This window comes from Medicago sativa, chromosome 7, assembly GCF_051527215.1.
Source record: "Medicago sativa cultivar Bolivia chromosome 7, Bolivia_mono, whole genome shotgun sequence".
NCBI lineage: Eukaryota > Viridiplantae > Streptophyta > Magnoliopsida > Fabales > Fabaceae > Medicago > Medicago sativa.
In genome coordinates this window covers 77,890,083-77,906,693 of record NC_140755.1, presented here as the reverse complement: position 1 = coordinate 77,906,693, position 16,611 = coordinate 77,890,083, and the positions used below count along the sequence as shown (strand labels likewise).

Below are 16,611 nucleotides of genomic sequence, written 5' to 3'. Positions count from 1 at the left end.
ACCTCATTCTTTTGACACTTCAATACCGTCAACAAAAGTTGATCTATTTAGCTTATATATAATATAAGATTAAATACAATAACTTTTTGTTAATCCATCTCATATAAAAAAGACTGGAAGGATAGTTTAAAGATCAAATTGATGATTTATAGTAAAATAAACTAAATTATATTTATTATCTATGAAATCAATATCTCATACAATAAAATTGACAAAAAAAAAATGAATTGACAAAAATGTGTGCCAAAAGCCACAAGTTATAACCCCCGCGCCTCATCAAACAAATACTGCTAAATAAATAATGAAATTTTTCATATCCAAAAAAATAAAATAAAAGACATTTTCAACGAAATCAATAATGTAGCATGAGATGGTTCCAAACGTTGGCATGGCACGCTGCCGGATTCAACAATTCTGAATTCTGACTGACTCAAATTCGAACGTTACTCATTCTCTTCTGTCTGTTTCTTTTCTTTCACTTTCACATCTTGTCTTGCTGGAATTTTCCCATCCTTTTGTTTCATTAAAAATAATTCTCTTTATCCATTGTTGTGAGATTAATGCTTTTTTTTCTTTGACAAGTGTGTGATCATTGCTGTATCCTTTCAATATTTTGTTTTATAATAAGTATTAATAAATGTTCTCAAAATATTATTCTTTTATAGGAAAATAAAGCTGTTTATTTTTTTTTTAGGGAAGGGAAATAAAGTTTTGTTGTTTGTGAGTACTTTTGAAGGCTTGGGTATTGAATAAGAACTTATCTACCCCATTTTGGTATTAAATATGTTTTTATTGTTTATAAAATTAATATTTTTGTTTTTAGTTCTTGAATTCACATTTTAGTTTCTAAACTATTCTTTTCTGTTGAGTCAAAGAAAGAAAAAAGAAATCACTACCAAAAAAGAAAAGAAAAAACAAACTATTTTAAAAAAAAAATTGGAAAGGGATTTTTTTATTAAAGTTATATTAATAATCATGATTTGTCTTTGGATGGATTTTAATTCATAGTACATTAATTTAATGTTACAATATTAGGGTATGGTGGGTAGTTCAATTGATTTGTGTGAAAGATTAAATGAGTTATAGGTTATAAGTTCAAGTCATTTGATCTACTAAAAAATGAAAGACATGATATGACAACGTTAATTGTATGGTCTTTGCAAAGTTGTATAAGTGATCAGGCAAACCAGAGGTAAGTGACATGGTAAAAATTGAAATTATTGATCCTCATTAAATCACAACACAACTTTTTTTCTAACGTAAAATTTATCTAAAATTCCAAAGATTATTCAATATCATAAATGTTTGTCATGTGATATTCTGTTGTTTCGTCTTGTGGTGTTATGTCGAGTACTTACTGTTTAACCGATCAATCGCACCCATTAATGATATAAATTAATTAGTTGTTAAATTATTTTTTTTCTTTCTCTAGATTTAAACTCATAATCTTCAATTATTTATTCCTTAGTTCAAACCAATTAAGTTACTTGATGTTAGACCATCCACAATGGTGGGTGCTTCACCTATTTCGCACCGAGCTAAATAGGCACTCCTATTGTGAAGTGATATTTATTGGTGCCTATAGAGAAGAGTGCTTATATAAGGACCTTCTTTCTCTTCATTTTTTTTTTTGAATTTCATTTAATATTTTCTAATGAAATAAATGAGTGTTTTAGAAATGTAATAATATAGAGTTATTAATGGAACCTGTTAGAAAATTTTGTTGTGGCGCTAGGTTAGATGAATTGAGTTCTTATTACATATTAACATTAAAAATTTATAAAATGAATGATGTGTACATGTGAAATTCACTTAAGCACCCAAATAGAGGAAGTCCATTGTAGATGATTTTACAATGTTAATTTAAAATGTTAGATCATCTACAACAGAGCACTCCATTTTGGGTGCTTAAGTGGGCCATGCATGTACACATCATCTACTTTTTAATTTTCAATGATATTATTTAATAAGCACCAAATTTCTCCAACCCACCACCTTAGAAAAAGGTTAATAAATAGATCATATTAATAACTCAATGTCATTGTATTTCAACAAAGTTTATTGTTTTATGTACAATTTATTTTGTATGACCCACAAAAATTAAAGAGAGAGGGGGCTTATAAAACCACTCATCTCTATAAGTACTAAGCATTTTCTCTCCACAATGGAGGTGCTTGTTAATTCCGGTGTTCAATAGGTGAAGTACCCATCATTGTGGATGCTCTTACAACATAAATCGATTAAATTAAATTTATTTTGTTATTAATTAAAGTAATGCAAGTGATTATTTTAGAAATATTTCACATGAGACTTTTTTTTGACAAAATTTCACATGAGACTTGAAAGGCGTTTTGGTTGAGCCAACACTAACAAAATCACAATCAAAATAATTATAGTAATTAAAAATATATATTAACCTCATTCTTTTATTATAGAAAGTTCTTTAAATAAAAATACCAATCAATTAAATTCAATTAGTTGATGAACTCCATTAAACTATAAATTATTCCAAAAAATCTTACTTTGATCGTGGATTTAACAACTTTTGGTTAGATCTTTAATTACCTCTTATTGAACCTTGAATTACTAGTGTCATTGCATAAAAAATATATTCCCTTAGTCCTATAATAAATGCTCTTTTGTAAAAATATAATGTCGTAAAATTAACTCAAAAGATCCATTAAAAAAGAGTAAATTGTACAAATAAATGATTTTCAAATTACAGTTAAAGTAGATAAAAAATATTAATTGTTCATTATTATATTTAAAGACAGAATCAGAAAGAAAACAGAAACAGAAAGGTTACAGACATAACACAACTCAACACTCTTCTCTTTGCTGTCTTTAACACCTCTCTCTCTCTCTCTACACTTTCTTCAATTGTTTTCCATTTATTCTCTTCCACTGTTTCTTTGCATTTCAACCATATAAAAAACCTCACACTTTTTTGAATTTTCCGGCGAAATCACAGTTACACTACTTCGCCGGAAAATAAAAAACCTCACTCTTTTCTAACTTTTCCGTCAAAATCAATGCGACCCAGTTTCTAAAATCTCACTGTTAGATCCTCCTTCACCGCAAAATCCATTTTTTTCCTCATTTCCCGACGAAACCATCCTGACCAAGTATCTCCGGCCACCCATTTCCCGGCAACAATGTCGATCTTCGACGGAACATTCCTCAACACACAACTCTCCAAACACACATCGATCTTCGGTCTCCGTTTATGGGTAGTCATCGGAATCTTAATTGGCGTCGCAATCGTCTTCATCCTCTTCTTAATCTCTCTATGTGTAGTTTCACGTCGCCGTCACCGCCGTACCGGAGACTACAAGATCACCGGAGCTGCACCAGCTAAAGAAATCCAAGAGATCGTGCATGTTCCAGGTCCACATATGCTCCGGCGACCAACTCCGGTACCGGAGATCCACGTGGACATTGGAAGACAAGAGCATCGTGTGGTTGTTAAATCTGACAAGGTTTCCAGTGGTGAGAGTAAGGGAACAGTGGGAAGTGGGTGTGAAACAACGTCGTCTTTTGGAAGTGGTAGTGTTGGTGGGATTGGACCTGAAGTGTCACATCTTGGGTGGGGTAGATGGTATACTTTGAGAGAGCTTGAAGATGCTACTGGTGGTTTGTGTCCTGAAAATGTTCTTGGTGAAGGTGGTTATGGAATTGTTTATCATGGTGTTCTTACTGATGGTACTAAAGTTGCTGTCAAAAACCTCTTGAATAACAAGTATGTGTTTTTTAAATTATGTTTTGTTTTTTGTAGTTGAATTTTAACTTTGCATGAATTTGGTGTTGAGTAGTTAATTTGACTCTATCCTGTTTCCTATGTATAGTTTGTGTTCAAAGTTTGAGTTTTGCTTATGCTTGGAATTTGGACTGTTGTTGAGAAATCTATGGAAAAATTCAAGTGTCTAATTTAGTTGACTATTGATTACATGTTTCTGTGTCATTTACTATTATTTGTTTTGTTCATAGCTGTGATCATTTTATGCTGTGTGAAGACTGATAAGTAATGACATATTGTTATCTTACATATGCAATTTCAACCTTGCATTAGCTGCTTTTCCTTGATGTAGTTCAGAGATGTTGAAAAATTTATCTTTATAGAGGTTATTGATATTGTGAATCCAGAGAGGATGAAACAAATGATTTTTTACTTGTTCTCTTTGGTTAAAGTTTTTGCTCAATGTACATAACGCGACGAAAGATGAAATTTAAATGGATGTTTGTGTGAAAATGTTTCTGTAAGATATGTTTTCACTATCAGAGTATGATTATTAAACTCATAATTAATCACATCTTCTATTATTTGAATCATTTAGGACTTATAATTGGTCCTTGTTGTCTTTAAGTCTTCAATAATTTTCCTGTTGGCAACCAACCATATAATTGCTCCAGGGAATGATAAAACAAATTATTTTTTATTTGTTATGTTTGTTTCTGAAAAGCTTAACGAAGTTTTTGCTTAAAACACATAACGTGATGAAATATTAATGGATGTTTGCGTGAAGATGTTTCTATTCAATTCATAGTTAATTGCATCTTCTATAATTTAAATGATTTAAGGCATGTAATTGTTCCTTGTTGTCTTTAAGTCCTCAATGATTTCCCCGTTTGCAACCAACTAAATATATTCTGGGCAGTTTATGGAGTAGGCAGCAATATAAGCTTTTTTATGTAGGCCAGTATTTTCATTTTACTTTCACTAGTGTTTCCACTTTTAACTTTTTATTTTTTGTGTTATCCTTAATTCCTTATCTTGCATCCTTAAGAGTTATCATTTAAGTGGGGGCTCACTCATGCCATGTGATGAAAATAATCAATTTTCTTTTCAGCTTTTTGTTAGCACTTGTTTGGTATTTTGCATTCTCATGTATATTGCTGGATTTCCTTTCAATATTTTTTACTTTTAAATTAATTCAACTTGCTGTTAGTGAAGGTTCCTTGGTCCCGGTCTTGTATTGTCTTTTTCCTGCTAATAAGTACTTAATGTTTAACTTCTTCATAGGGGCCAAGCTGAGAAAGAATTCAAAGTAGAGGTAGAAGCAATTGGTCGAGTACGACACAAAAATCTTGTTAGGCTGCTTGGATATTGTGTTGAAGGGGCCTACAGGTACTTCATATAATTTTCTTAATAATCCAGGCTACCAATTTGTTTGTTTTGAAGAGATGTACGATTTGAAACATGGTATTATTGTTTTTGCAGGATGCTTGTGTATGAATATGTGGACAATGGCAATCTTGAACAGTGGTTGCATGGGGATGTTGGACCTGTAAGCCCTTTGACATGGGAAATACGCATGAACGTTATATTGGGAACAGCCAGAGGGTATCATATTTGTGATTTATGTACACATTGTAATTCATGTCAATTCAGGAATGTTTTGGTCACCGTGCTTTTTTTTATTTGTATCTTTTCAGATTGGCCTATCTACATGAGGGTCTTGAACCAAAGGTTGTTCATCGAGATGTGAAGTCAAGTAACATCCTCCTTGATCGCCAATGGAACTCCAAGGTTTCTGATTTTGGGCTTGCCAAGCTTTTGAATTCCGAGAATAGTTATGTCACAACTCGAGTGATGGGGACATTTGGGTTAGTATGATCAAGCTATTATTTTTAAGTTCCTGTATTTTTGTAATGTGCATGATTAGTCAATATTACTCTCAACTTGTCACGTTTTCGAGCGGTAAAAAGATAGTGATTCTCTTGTATGTCCTGTTCTTTCTGTAGTTATGTTGCACCAGAATATGCATGCACTGGAATGCTGACCGAGAAGAGTGATGTTTATAGCTTTGGGATACTAATCATGGAGCTAATTACTGGGAGAAGTCCCGTTGATTACGGTAGACCTCAAGGAGAGGTTAGAGACTATCACTAACAACATTTTAGAGCTATGAAGCACTGACGCACAAACACCTAACATGACACTAACACTTCAACACTGATAATGATAATTTGAGAATATGTAAATTATTGAATATAACCACATAGTTAGTGTCGTGTTGGTCTCAGACACCAACAGACACATTCAATTTGAAGTGTGGTGCTATATAGGTTTAGAGACAGTTCATACCACACTTATCAATCTAGTATTCTCTTTTTTTGGGGCTGACTATTTGTGTTGGTGTGATTACAGGTCAATTTAATAGAGTGGTTGAAGACTATGGTTGGTAATAGAAAAGCCGAGGAAGTAGTTGATCCTAAGCTACCTGAGTTGCCATCTTCAAAGGCTCTTAAACGCGCTCTGTTAATCGCTCTTCGGTGTGTTGATCCTGATGCAACAAAGAGGCCTAAAATGGGACATGTGATTCACATGCTCGAGGCAGACGACCTCTTATTCCATAATGTATGTTCTTTGACTTTACTAAAAAGCAATCACACTGATACAAGTTTAATTTTGATTCACTGTTAGTGTAAATATTTCTACACCGTCAACCATCACAAATCATGTTAAAGTCAAACATTTTCAATGATGTTGCAATATATTATTGGTTGATGGCATATAAAGTATCCACACTGACAATGCATATCAATTAAATTTTTAATATAATCGAATATTTTGATACTCACAACTTTTTTGTCCATCTGGTTTATAGGATCGCAAAACTGGGGGAGAGTCTTCGCGATCTCTTAATGATTTTCAACCAGAGCATGAGGACTCAAATTTGGATAAGAGAACAGATGAAGGAATCAGTGGTCAAAGTGAACATGGTAGTGGTAGAGATAATAATCATCAGTCTAGGAGATGAAAATAGTGTGATAAATTAAATAGAATTATGTGCTTTTTTTTTTGAAAAAAAAATTATGTTTAGTAGTTTGCCTTCATTTATTTTTTTGAAAAAAAAAATTATGTTTAGTAGTTTGCCTTCATTTATTTTTATATCAATTTAAAATATGAAAGCAGTATCTGTTTATTTGTTTTTGTCATTACACAAATTTTACCCCTCTTGTAATCAACCCCAATTTGGGATTCATATTCATGTGTATACTGTGATTTGTTATTTTGTATAATAAAAAATGTTATGAAAATAATCTTTTTGTTTCATTTTACTTGTTAGTTATTATTTGATGCTGTTCAATAATGTGTATAAATACACTTTATATCATTCATTTTGTATCAACTGGATATGAAACCTTAATTAGTGTTTTACATTTTTTTTCAATTTGTGTTCTCCTTCCTTACATTCTGATACCTAACAATTATGTCGATAAACATAAAAAGAAAAGTGACACTTTTTCAAAGTGTTCACAAAATAGAATCAGTTCCTTTCAACTCACACACTTTGGTTTTAGCTTTGCAACAATGCTGGACTGTTTATGATGTTTGCACATGTGTTTTGAAGAATAAGAATCAAATTGGTCTTTTTGACGTTATGAATGGTTAGAATTTAAATTAATTTTATATGAAAATTCAAAATTGTGGTATTTTTATCTATCTTCAAAAGGCATATCAAAAGTAATTTTTTTTTTATTAAAGAAGCTAAAAGAAAATTAAATTAAAAACCTAACCAAGCACAAGATGTGCCTAGTAAAGCAACAAACAAATTACAGTTAATATCTTCTCTCAAAAAAAAAATTACAGTTAATATCATGTTGTTTTTTTAGTGGAGGATAATTTGTTAGGATATGTGATGTCAAAAATAAAAACAAACATTCTTGTGGTGTAATTGTCCAGAACCAGACATTTATGAGTGGTCCAATATTAAAGGATATGTGATCATATACCATATTAAAATTTGAACTGAATGTTACTTCATCCCAAAAACTAGCTAAAATTTGCGATCATATACCATATTATAGAAGAAAAAAATACAATATTTAATCCAAATAAGAAACATATAGTAATTTGAGTATCCAAAAATGTTTAAATGAGATAGTCCCGTCTTTTTTCAACTTACCCGACCATCCTCGTTCAAATTAAGCTCTCAAAATGCAACAATATTAAAACTCTAGAAAAAGTTTAAACGTGTAGAGATATCTAACTAAAACCGAATACAATATAACAATTTGAGTCTATAATTTTTTGCCCCAAGCAATTTGAGTATATATATCATTGACCCCCAATTAAGATGCTCATTGAGCAAAAGACCCACTATCCAGCTATTTTGATAGAAAGCAACAATATAATTGCCAGCTCTATATGTCTTTTTCTGGTTCTGTTATGTGCTGGTTTCAATATGCATCAAATACGAAACGGAATGTGTATGTTCTATTCCCATGATGTTACAACTCGTCCACTAAAACTATATTAGCTGCACACACTCTTGTTTCATTGCAATATTCAACATCCGATTAACTTGTCATGACAAATTAGCAGTTGAGAAATGTTATTTGAAGAATCATTTAGTTGAAAGGCTAAAATATGGTATTGGTCCCTGCAAAATAGACCAGTTTTGGTTTAAGTCCCTGCAAATTTTTTTTTATAGTTTTTGTTCCTTGCAAAAATAGGTCAGTTTTGGTTTTAGTCCCTGAAATTTTTTTTTATAGTTTTTGGTCCCTGCAAAAATAGGCCAGTTTTGGTTTTAGTCACTGCAAAATTTTTTTTTATAGTTTTTTGTCCTTGCAAATTTTTTTTTTTTGGAAATAGTCCCTGACCCCAATTATGTGATGATTTGTCACTTTTGTGCATATGTGGCATATGTGCTTACTTAATAAAAAAATATTATTTTTTATAATTTATATAACAATAATTATTTTTTAATTAAAAAATAATAATAAAACAGATACAATAATTATTTTTTAATTTATAAAAGTGACAAATCATCACATAACTAGGGTCAAGGACTATTTCCAAAAGCAAAATTTTTTGCAGGGACCAAAAACTATAAAAAAAAAATTTGCAGGGACTAAAACAAAAACTGGCATATTTTTGCAGGGACCAAAAACTATAAAAAAAAATTTTACAGGGACTAAAACCAAAACTGACCTATTTTGCAGGGACCAATACCATATTTTAGCCTAGTTGAAATAACGTATACATATCATTTTGTTTCTTTAGTAATTTTTTCTCTCTCCTCAAATCAAATATAGTTATGAGAGATATAATTTTATACATCTGTTAAATACGTTGTCAAGTTTTAGTTGTTTAAATAATATTATCTTTACAATTTACTTGAACAACAATGCATTACCTTCTGCCCAATTATACTCAATTTATTACTTTTGCATATTGAATAATTTTGATAAACAATAACTATCTTTTAAAACTATTCTTTTTCCTATCAAATATCCACTAGGCAAGCGTGAGTGATTCTTAAACAATGCAAAATATAATATTCTTGTATTATTCACTCCTACATACCAAAACCAGTGCAATATACTTCTGTCAATATTGTTATACTCTAGTATTCTCAAAGCTTTTCGATTAGTACAAATAAGTTGTTTGAGGATTCATGTTACTACTAGGTCGGTTACAAGTTTTAAAAAGATTTAAAAAAATAAAGGTTACTCTCAAAGAGACAGGATACAAATTTCCCTACAAATAGTTGAAAAGAACTATCAAATGAAATGATTTTGGTTCTTAGTTCCATTCTATGACTCTCAAACTCTTTCTCTTCTCTTGATATCTTGCACTTAAGGTGTTTCAACATAACTTTCGAATTGTTTTCTTTTGTGATGTGAATCAAGTATCTTCTACACGCAATTATAAAGATCAGTCTTTTGAGTAAGATATGAATATGATCACAATGGTGACAAAACTCCCTCTCAAGAGATTTAACATTGCTGATTTCTCATAATGTGTTTAGTTACTAGAGTATGTTGTGGTATCACATAAATGACTCAGAGTGAGCTTCCATACAGTCTTTAGGACAATACTTGAATTGACTTATCAAAGTACATTACCACAAGATCATCATGATCTTCATTATTTTTTAGATTTTTACATGCATACTTAACACACATTAGGAGATAAATTATTCTCTTACGAGTATTGTTATCATCAAAATAATGATGTGTTATTGTTCTTCAAACCAACTTGATTTTTATAATGTCTTGTTAGCATATTGCAAAATAAAGCATGTAACAATGTTAGGAGTTTCACATTGAATATATAAAAGTGTTTAACGCAGTACTTAAGTCATGGGGCTCTTTCACCTAATGGACTAATCTTTTGAGTTGGCTTCTCGTCACGAGCTTAAGTCCTAACCCAATGTCTCTATTTTTTGAATTTCTATATTTTACCTAAGGAAATTATCAATATTTTTCTAATTGGTTGAGTGAATTTTCAAAGTTTTATAGTGTAAACTCCTAATATTATAGCTAACTTGCATTCTTTGTCCTTTCAATTTTCCCCTTAAGGATATTCATCAATAGTTAGTGTTTTTATATATATATATATATATATATATATATATATATATATATATATATATATATATAATAATAATAATCAATAAGTATTATTACGTATTCCCCAAAACCATATTTACCTTGACATTTGTCTTTAAATCTTCTAACCATGTATCTCTAATATGAAAATTTCTTCAAGCACTTATGATAGAATTGTGTCTTCAAACGGTTTTGATTTGATCATGAGTTTGGTAGAAATTTTCCTAGACGTGTGTCTTAAGAATTTGGTTACTAGCCCCACATGTAACACATGCAACAATTATCGATGGGTTAAAACTACTCCCGTGGTTAACTTTAATATTTGCTCGTATCTATCTAACTACAAATTTTTTCTGTCACATGTTAGTTTGAATCATACATTTTTAAACAATACCAAGGGAAAGACGCCACTGAAATGTTAGGCCTAGACCCTAGGATTTCCTTGGTTTTTTCTTTTCTTTTCAAATTATATTATTTGTTTATATAAATAATTACACATGAATGAGTGGCTGCGAACAAAAGTTGTGTCGTTGATTCTTTATGAATTATTTATAAATTATATTATTTGTTTATATAAACAATTACACATGTTTTGAACGACAAACAGACAACAAGTTGCATCTTTGATCCTTTATAAATTATAAAACCAATTTTCGATTTCGAATTTAAGTCTATTTTTAGTTTTTATTTATGGGGTAAAACAATATATTTTTATCCTGTTTCACTATAAATTAATCCAATATAAAATTATTAAAACATAATAAAAAAATAAGTCGACAATAGTTGTAGTGGTAGTTGATTGTGGTCATAGTGGTGATTTAATTGGTGAGTGATAGTAGGAGTAGTGATCAACAATGGTAAAAGTGGTGGTCAATGATTGATGGTGGTGGTTTCTGGCAATTATAGTGGTGGTCGATAATTGATGGTAAAAGTCATAATACGAAGTTATGGGATGAAATTGATGAGGTTAATACAAGGATACAACAATATATCAAACATGCGATCACATTCCTCAACCAATCACATGAGCTCGACTTAACGAGACACATACGTATGTTAACCAAAACTGACTAGATTTAATGAAGTGGAGAAAATCATGATTGAAAAACTAAAATGCAACATTGATGCATTTTTTATATGTGATAAAGTGTACATTGACATATGCCTCAGTGACCATAACAAGTTCATAAGCGTCGAAACTTTGTGCTTTTCTCTTTTGTTGACGGTGAAAGAAGATGAGACATGAGTTGTTACAACCTATTAGATGGATTGCAAAAGTAGGGTTGGATGATATTATTTTTGAGTTTATGCAAAATTAGTAGTTTATGGGTTTAATAATCCCTCTTGGGACTTATCCTATTTTGATTTTATTTTAAAGGTATGTACTTATAGTCCTAGAAAGACTTATGTTGAAACTCATGTTGAGTTTTCTAAGAGGCAATTCAATGTTGTTATTCACGACTTAGCACGAGCAAATGAATATATGGGCTAATCATCAAATTTTAGAGTTGATGTCAAGTTGTATTGTTATTGCCGTTAATAGTAATATGAGTTAAGTTTGTTTCCGTAAAAAAAGAGAGATAAATTTGTCTAAAAAAAGTTATGATAAAATTAATGGTTACTTGTATTTTACTTTAGAGTTCTCTTTATATCTACGGTATAGATATAATAAAAAAGAATATTGCAAAAAAGTTATAAAAATTACAGATTTTAATTTAAAAACTCAAAGAATAATACAATACAATACTTTCAAGGACACCATCGTGTTAATCCTAAAATAAGAAAATAAAAAAAAATCATTAATCATTCGTCATTTGTTTGATATACAATTTTGTCTTCAATGTTACATTTTAGTAGTTTCACTGTAAGGATATTTTATGTGAAATTTCGAGTTTAAATTTGGGTTATTAAATTTTTTACTCTTCGTATATGTACGTTTATTTGAGTATGTTTTGGTCACTTGGTCAATAACCAAAAAGGAAAATATTATGTCATTCTGTTCATATGCTACCATATTTAGCAGATATTTCAAGTCAACATAAATAATTAAAATGAAATTGTTCTACCAACGAGAGTCGAGTTTAACGAAAAAGGTTAGACTCAAACATGAGACATTGTGTCAAATCAATATTTAAATATTAGTTGAAAGAAATTACACATTTAGCATCCGATATGCCTCAAATAGGATTATTTTAAATGAAGTCAACCTATGTGAAAAAAATTGTTCGTAGAAGATTAATCATAAAAGTCAAATTTTATTATATTCCATAAACCCATTGGACAAATTTTATTCCTAAATGTCCGTAAAAGATTAAGTTTATTAATCTTTGTAGAAGATTAATCCTAGACTATAACATCCATCGGTTGATCTGATTTATTTCCACCGCTAACAACGCGCAAGCTTGCATATAGTTTTTTCTTTAAAAAAAAAAGGTTGAATCTAGTTTTACTGAAATTTATGTGCAAATGCATGAGACTCGTTAGTTTTACCTAGTAAAAACTTCAAAGATTCTTAATCAACAATATCATGGACCCGTTTGTAATCGAATTTAACAAATTGAATTTTTCTTTGTATTTTTAAAAATGATTTTTTAAAAATATTCTAAAAAATAATAGAAGTTATTTCAAAGTCTTTCGTTACAAGTTAAAAAGGTATCGTCAAAAAAAAAAGTTAAAAATGTGATTTTGACATTCATTAACTTAAATATTTATTATTAAAAAATTTACAAAATAAAAATCACATTTTTTTTTTTAAAAAAAACATCTTTAAAAAATTATTTTTATGAAAAACTATTTGAAATAGCTTCTTAATATCTACAACGACATTTTAAGGGAAGCTCTTCGAACGAATTTTTCATTTCAAGATTTCTTTAAAAAACTCTTTGTACCAATTTTTTTATAACAAATAGATGTTACATTATAAAATTCTATTTAAAAAAAAATGACAAAGCAAACGTTTTTTCTGTTTTTTTTAAAGTGGTTGGATTGAATTTATTATCATATTATATAATATTATTGATCCGTTGGATATAATTCCTTTAACTTAAACTTTGCCCATATTTTGATTTAGTGAATATTAAACAATCAAGTTGCCAAATTGGCCCTTTCTTTGAGGTGTGTGCTTCAAGTTTTCTTTTCTTTTTTTCCTCATATTCTCAACTCAACTGAAATAACCGGTTGCTTATCATATTCATTGGCATTGGAGTAGCTAGTAGGAATATGGTAGGCAAAGTGTAATTCAATTCTAACCAAATTTTATAAAGTTTCTTGCAATCAAAACACAACTGATTACAAAGCAATCCCTTCAAGAAACCACTTCTACTAAGTGCTAAAAATATTCATCATCATTATATGGTTAATGAATTTTAGAATTTATCATGACGTGTGATGTTGACATATTGGTGTAAAGGGAAGGATCCCCTTTATTTTGAGCACTTTTTGTGATGTGTTAATTGAACCTTTTGTGGGAAAAATGTTGGTTCTCCATGCCTAATTCAGTTCAACTCCAGTTATCATATTGCTTATCTTTCAAGTCATTTACCACGTTGCAATTTATAGCTTAAGTGTTGTAAACTAAGGTACTTTTTCTAGTCATATGCTTCACCTTTGCTTAGGGACAATCTTTCAAACACATGGATTAATTGAAAAACTTGTGAGTTTGGTGAGGGTTCATGTATGTTTGTAGACACAAACAAAAATTATTGTTTCATGGAAACATAAAAAGGACAACTTTTCCCAAAAAGGGTTGTAAAAGTGTTGTATCGAAGAAGATAAAACTATATTATATAGAATAAAATTAGAGTTATAGAGAAGTAATGACACAAATAAAACATGATCTAAATATAGTAAACCACAATCGTTGAGTTGAATTACAAGTCTTACAACTAAATTTAAATGTTCTACAAACAACTCGGTCAATTACTCAATCCTAATGTCGGTTGTCAAATTAATTCATGTTTGTAACAACCAACATATGACCGGACCAAGTTGCAAGGATCTAAATTGGATCAAAATCTCTACATTTTGAAATGTTCATTTTTATATTATCATTGATTATAATTTAAAACAAACAAAATGGTTAAGTGTGAGATGGAAATAGTTTTGGGTAATACAAACAAGATATAGTTAATATAAGACCATCTCCAATGGCTTGTTGAATGAGGAGGGTAAACATGTTGAAGCTATTGAAACCATTGGAGGAGGGCTTGTTGAAGCTGAGCTGGAGGAGTGAGCTGATGAATGAGTTCAACATGTTTAATGCCTGTACGAATTGCCACGCGTTGATTTGTTATTTGTCAAAACTAGCGCGTGCAGTACACGCGGGGACAGGGCACGTGAAATGCAGGTGGACGCGGAGAGAGAAATGGTTGTGGGTGTAACAGGACACGTGGGGCAGTTTGATTGGCTGTTTCGATTTTTATTTTCTTAATGCTTTGGACTCAATTATTTGGTTGCAAATTATTTTTTTATTTTTTTATGTTTTTACTAAAATTCGTGATTTTTTTTTCTCTACAAATAGAGACTTGGATCATTTCATTTGGATACAGAACCAAAAACCAAGTTTTTCCTCTCTTAATCTTATAATTATCTTTTCACTCTCTTGAAATGGATCCCAATAACAATCAATTCAAAAAAATTAAAAAATAAAAAAAAATTAATTTTAGTTTGTTGTATTGCATTTTAAGTTACGAAAATAAAAATAAATTATTTAAATAAATACTGTTTTTAAAAAAATATATTTGTATTATTTTAATTTAATTATAATCGATAATTCTAATTTTATGTGATTGTAAAAACAAAAATTAAATAAGAATAAGAAATAAAAAGTGGTGGGGTAGGGTGTTGAATGAAAACCATTGGAGTGGTAAAAATTGAATGGGTGTTGAATTAAGAGAGAGAAAATGATGTGGAGTGTTGGGAATTGAAAAAGTGGGTGTTGAAGGTTGTTGAAGGTAAATGACCATTGTACATGGTCTAAGTGTATGTTTGGTTGGACGGTGGGCAACCACTATCCCACCACCTTGAGTTAGAACTTTCCCACTATAATTTTTAAAAACTCTAACGTGTAGTTTTTGGTTCACCATGATTTTTAGTATGTTCGAAACACACACTAAGTTAGCGATTTTTAGTATGTTCGAAACACACACTAAGTTAGCGGAAAATATAATTAAAAACACGATATTTTTGATCATTTTAACTTGGACATTTAAGAAAAAAAATATATTTTAAAAATAACTAAACTTTTATATAAACTATAATTATTTATATACTAATTATAAATAGAAATGGTGTCAAGTAGGGTTAACTCAACGAATATTGCCGATATTAGAAGACTTGACACATTTGTTTAACAGTTATGTGTGTAAATTTTATGTTGTGTTTATGATTTTGCCTACCAACGAAATAAAATAAGCAGAAAAGGTTAGCTTAACAAGTCTTGTGTAGTAAGTGTGATTTAGAAGTCACACATTGATTAGAAAAGTGAGTGAGAGATCTATAAATCGATTTTTTTTAAGGTTTTGAATTAAGATGTGTTGTTTCTCTTATTCATGTGGTTGTTCCGGATCCAACGTGAATGATAAGAGTTAAATGACTATGTTTTTGAAGTCCTTTGTTGTACACCATTTTCAAACAGGCTTTAAATCCAACTCTTACACATAAAATAGTTGAGTTCTCATCACGTTTTCCTTTAGTCAAATTGAGTTATTATCTTTATCACTTAAACCATTTCTCATTGGCAATGTATGTACCTTTTCTCAAAAGAAATTGCTTCTCTAAGTAGAAAAGGGATTGGTGTGCATTACCAAGAATGGAAGAACAATGTATCCTATTCCTACGTAATAATAAGTCCAAAAATCAATGTTGAAAAACAGAAGCAATGAGCCTGGGCCATCTAATGTTGGGTTTGGTAGGACCCACCTGATGACGTGTGATTTTTAAAAGTCGTTGATTAATATCTCAAAGATACACGTGAACCGTGTGATTAACTATCCGTTGAGATGAATGTGGTGATGCAGATACATACATATGTTTGCTGCATTCAATTCCATTCCAACGGTTCTGCCAACAGTATTTGCCCATAGTATTTTTAACTAATAAATAAATGAATACAAGTCCCATAAATCGTAGTTTAACTGATAAAAATGTCAAAATTGTTATACTGAACGCCATAATCTAGGTTTGAACATCAGCACCTCCCCTTTATGTTCGTGCGTTTATGATAACTTTGCTATCTCGTGTATCTGAAGGTAAAGATATGACTTACTACAA

At 30.3% G+C, this 16,611-nt stretch overlaps 1 protein-coding gene across 1 annotated transcript; it reads left to right on the top strand.

Moving 5' to 3' along the window:
* Window positions 1-2,791: 2,791 nt before the first annotated feature.
* Window positions 2,792-7,041, top strand: LOC146908777 (Protein kinase superfamily protein). Its single transcript, XM_085722896.1, has 7 exons — window positions 2,792-3,739; window positions 5,021-5,125; window positions 5,219-5,341; window positions 5,434-5,604; window positions 5,743-5,872; window positions 6,149-6,358; window positions 6,609-7,041. The coding sequence occupies exons 1-7, from the start codon at window positions 3,156-3,158 to the stop codon at window positions 6,759-6,761; spliced, it is 1,476 nt and encodes a 491-aa protein (XP_085579022.1). The 5' UTR covers window positions 2,792-3,155; the 3' UTR covers window positions 6,762-7,041.
* Window positions 7,042-16,611: the final 9,570 nt, after the last annotated feature.

Excerpts from the sequence above, each read along its gene's own strand:
- LOC146908777 (XM_085722896.1), top strand. The coding sequence starts at position 3,156 with ATGTCGATCTTCGACGGAACATTCCTCAACACACAACTCTCCAAACAC. Across the intron at positions 5,126-5,218 it reads TGTGTTGAAGGGGCCTACAG|GATGCTTGTGTATGAATATG; the intron begins GTACTTCATATA and ends TTGTTTTTGCAG. Across the intron at positions 5,605-5,742 it reads CGAGTGATGGGGACATTTGG|TTATGTTGCACCAGAATATG; the intron begins GTTAGTATGATC and ends TTCTTTCTGTAG.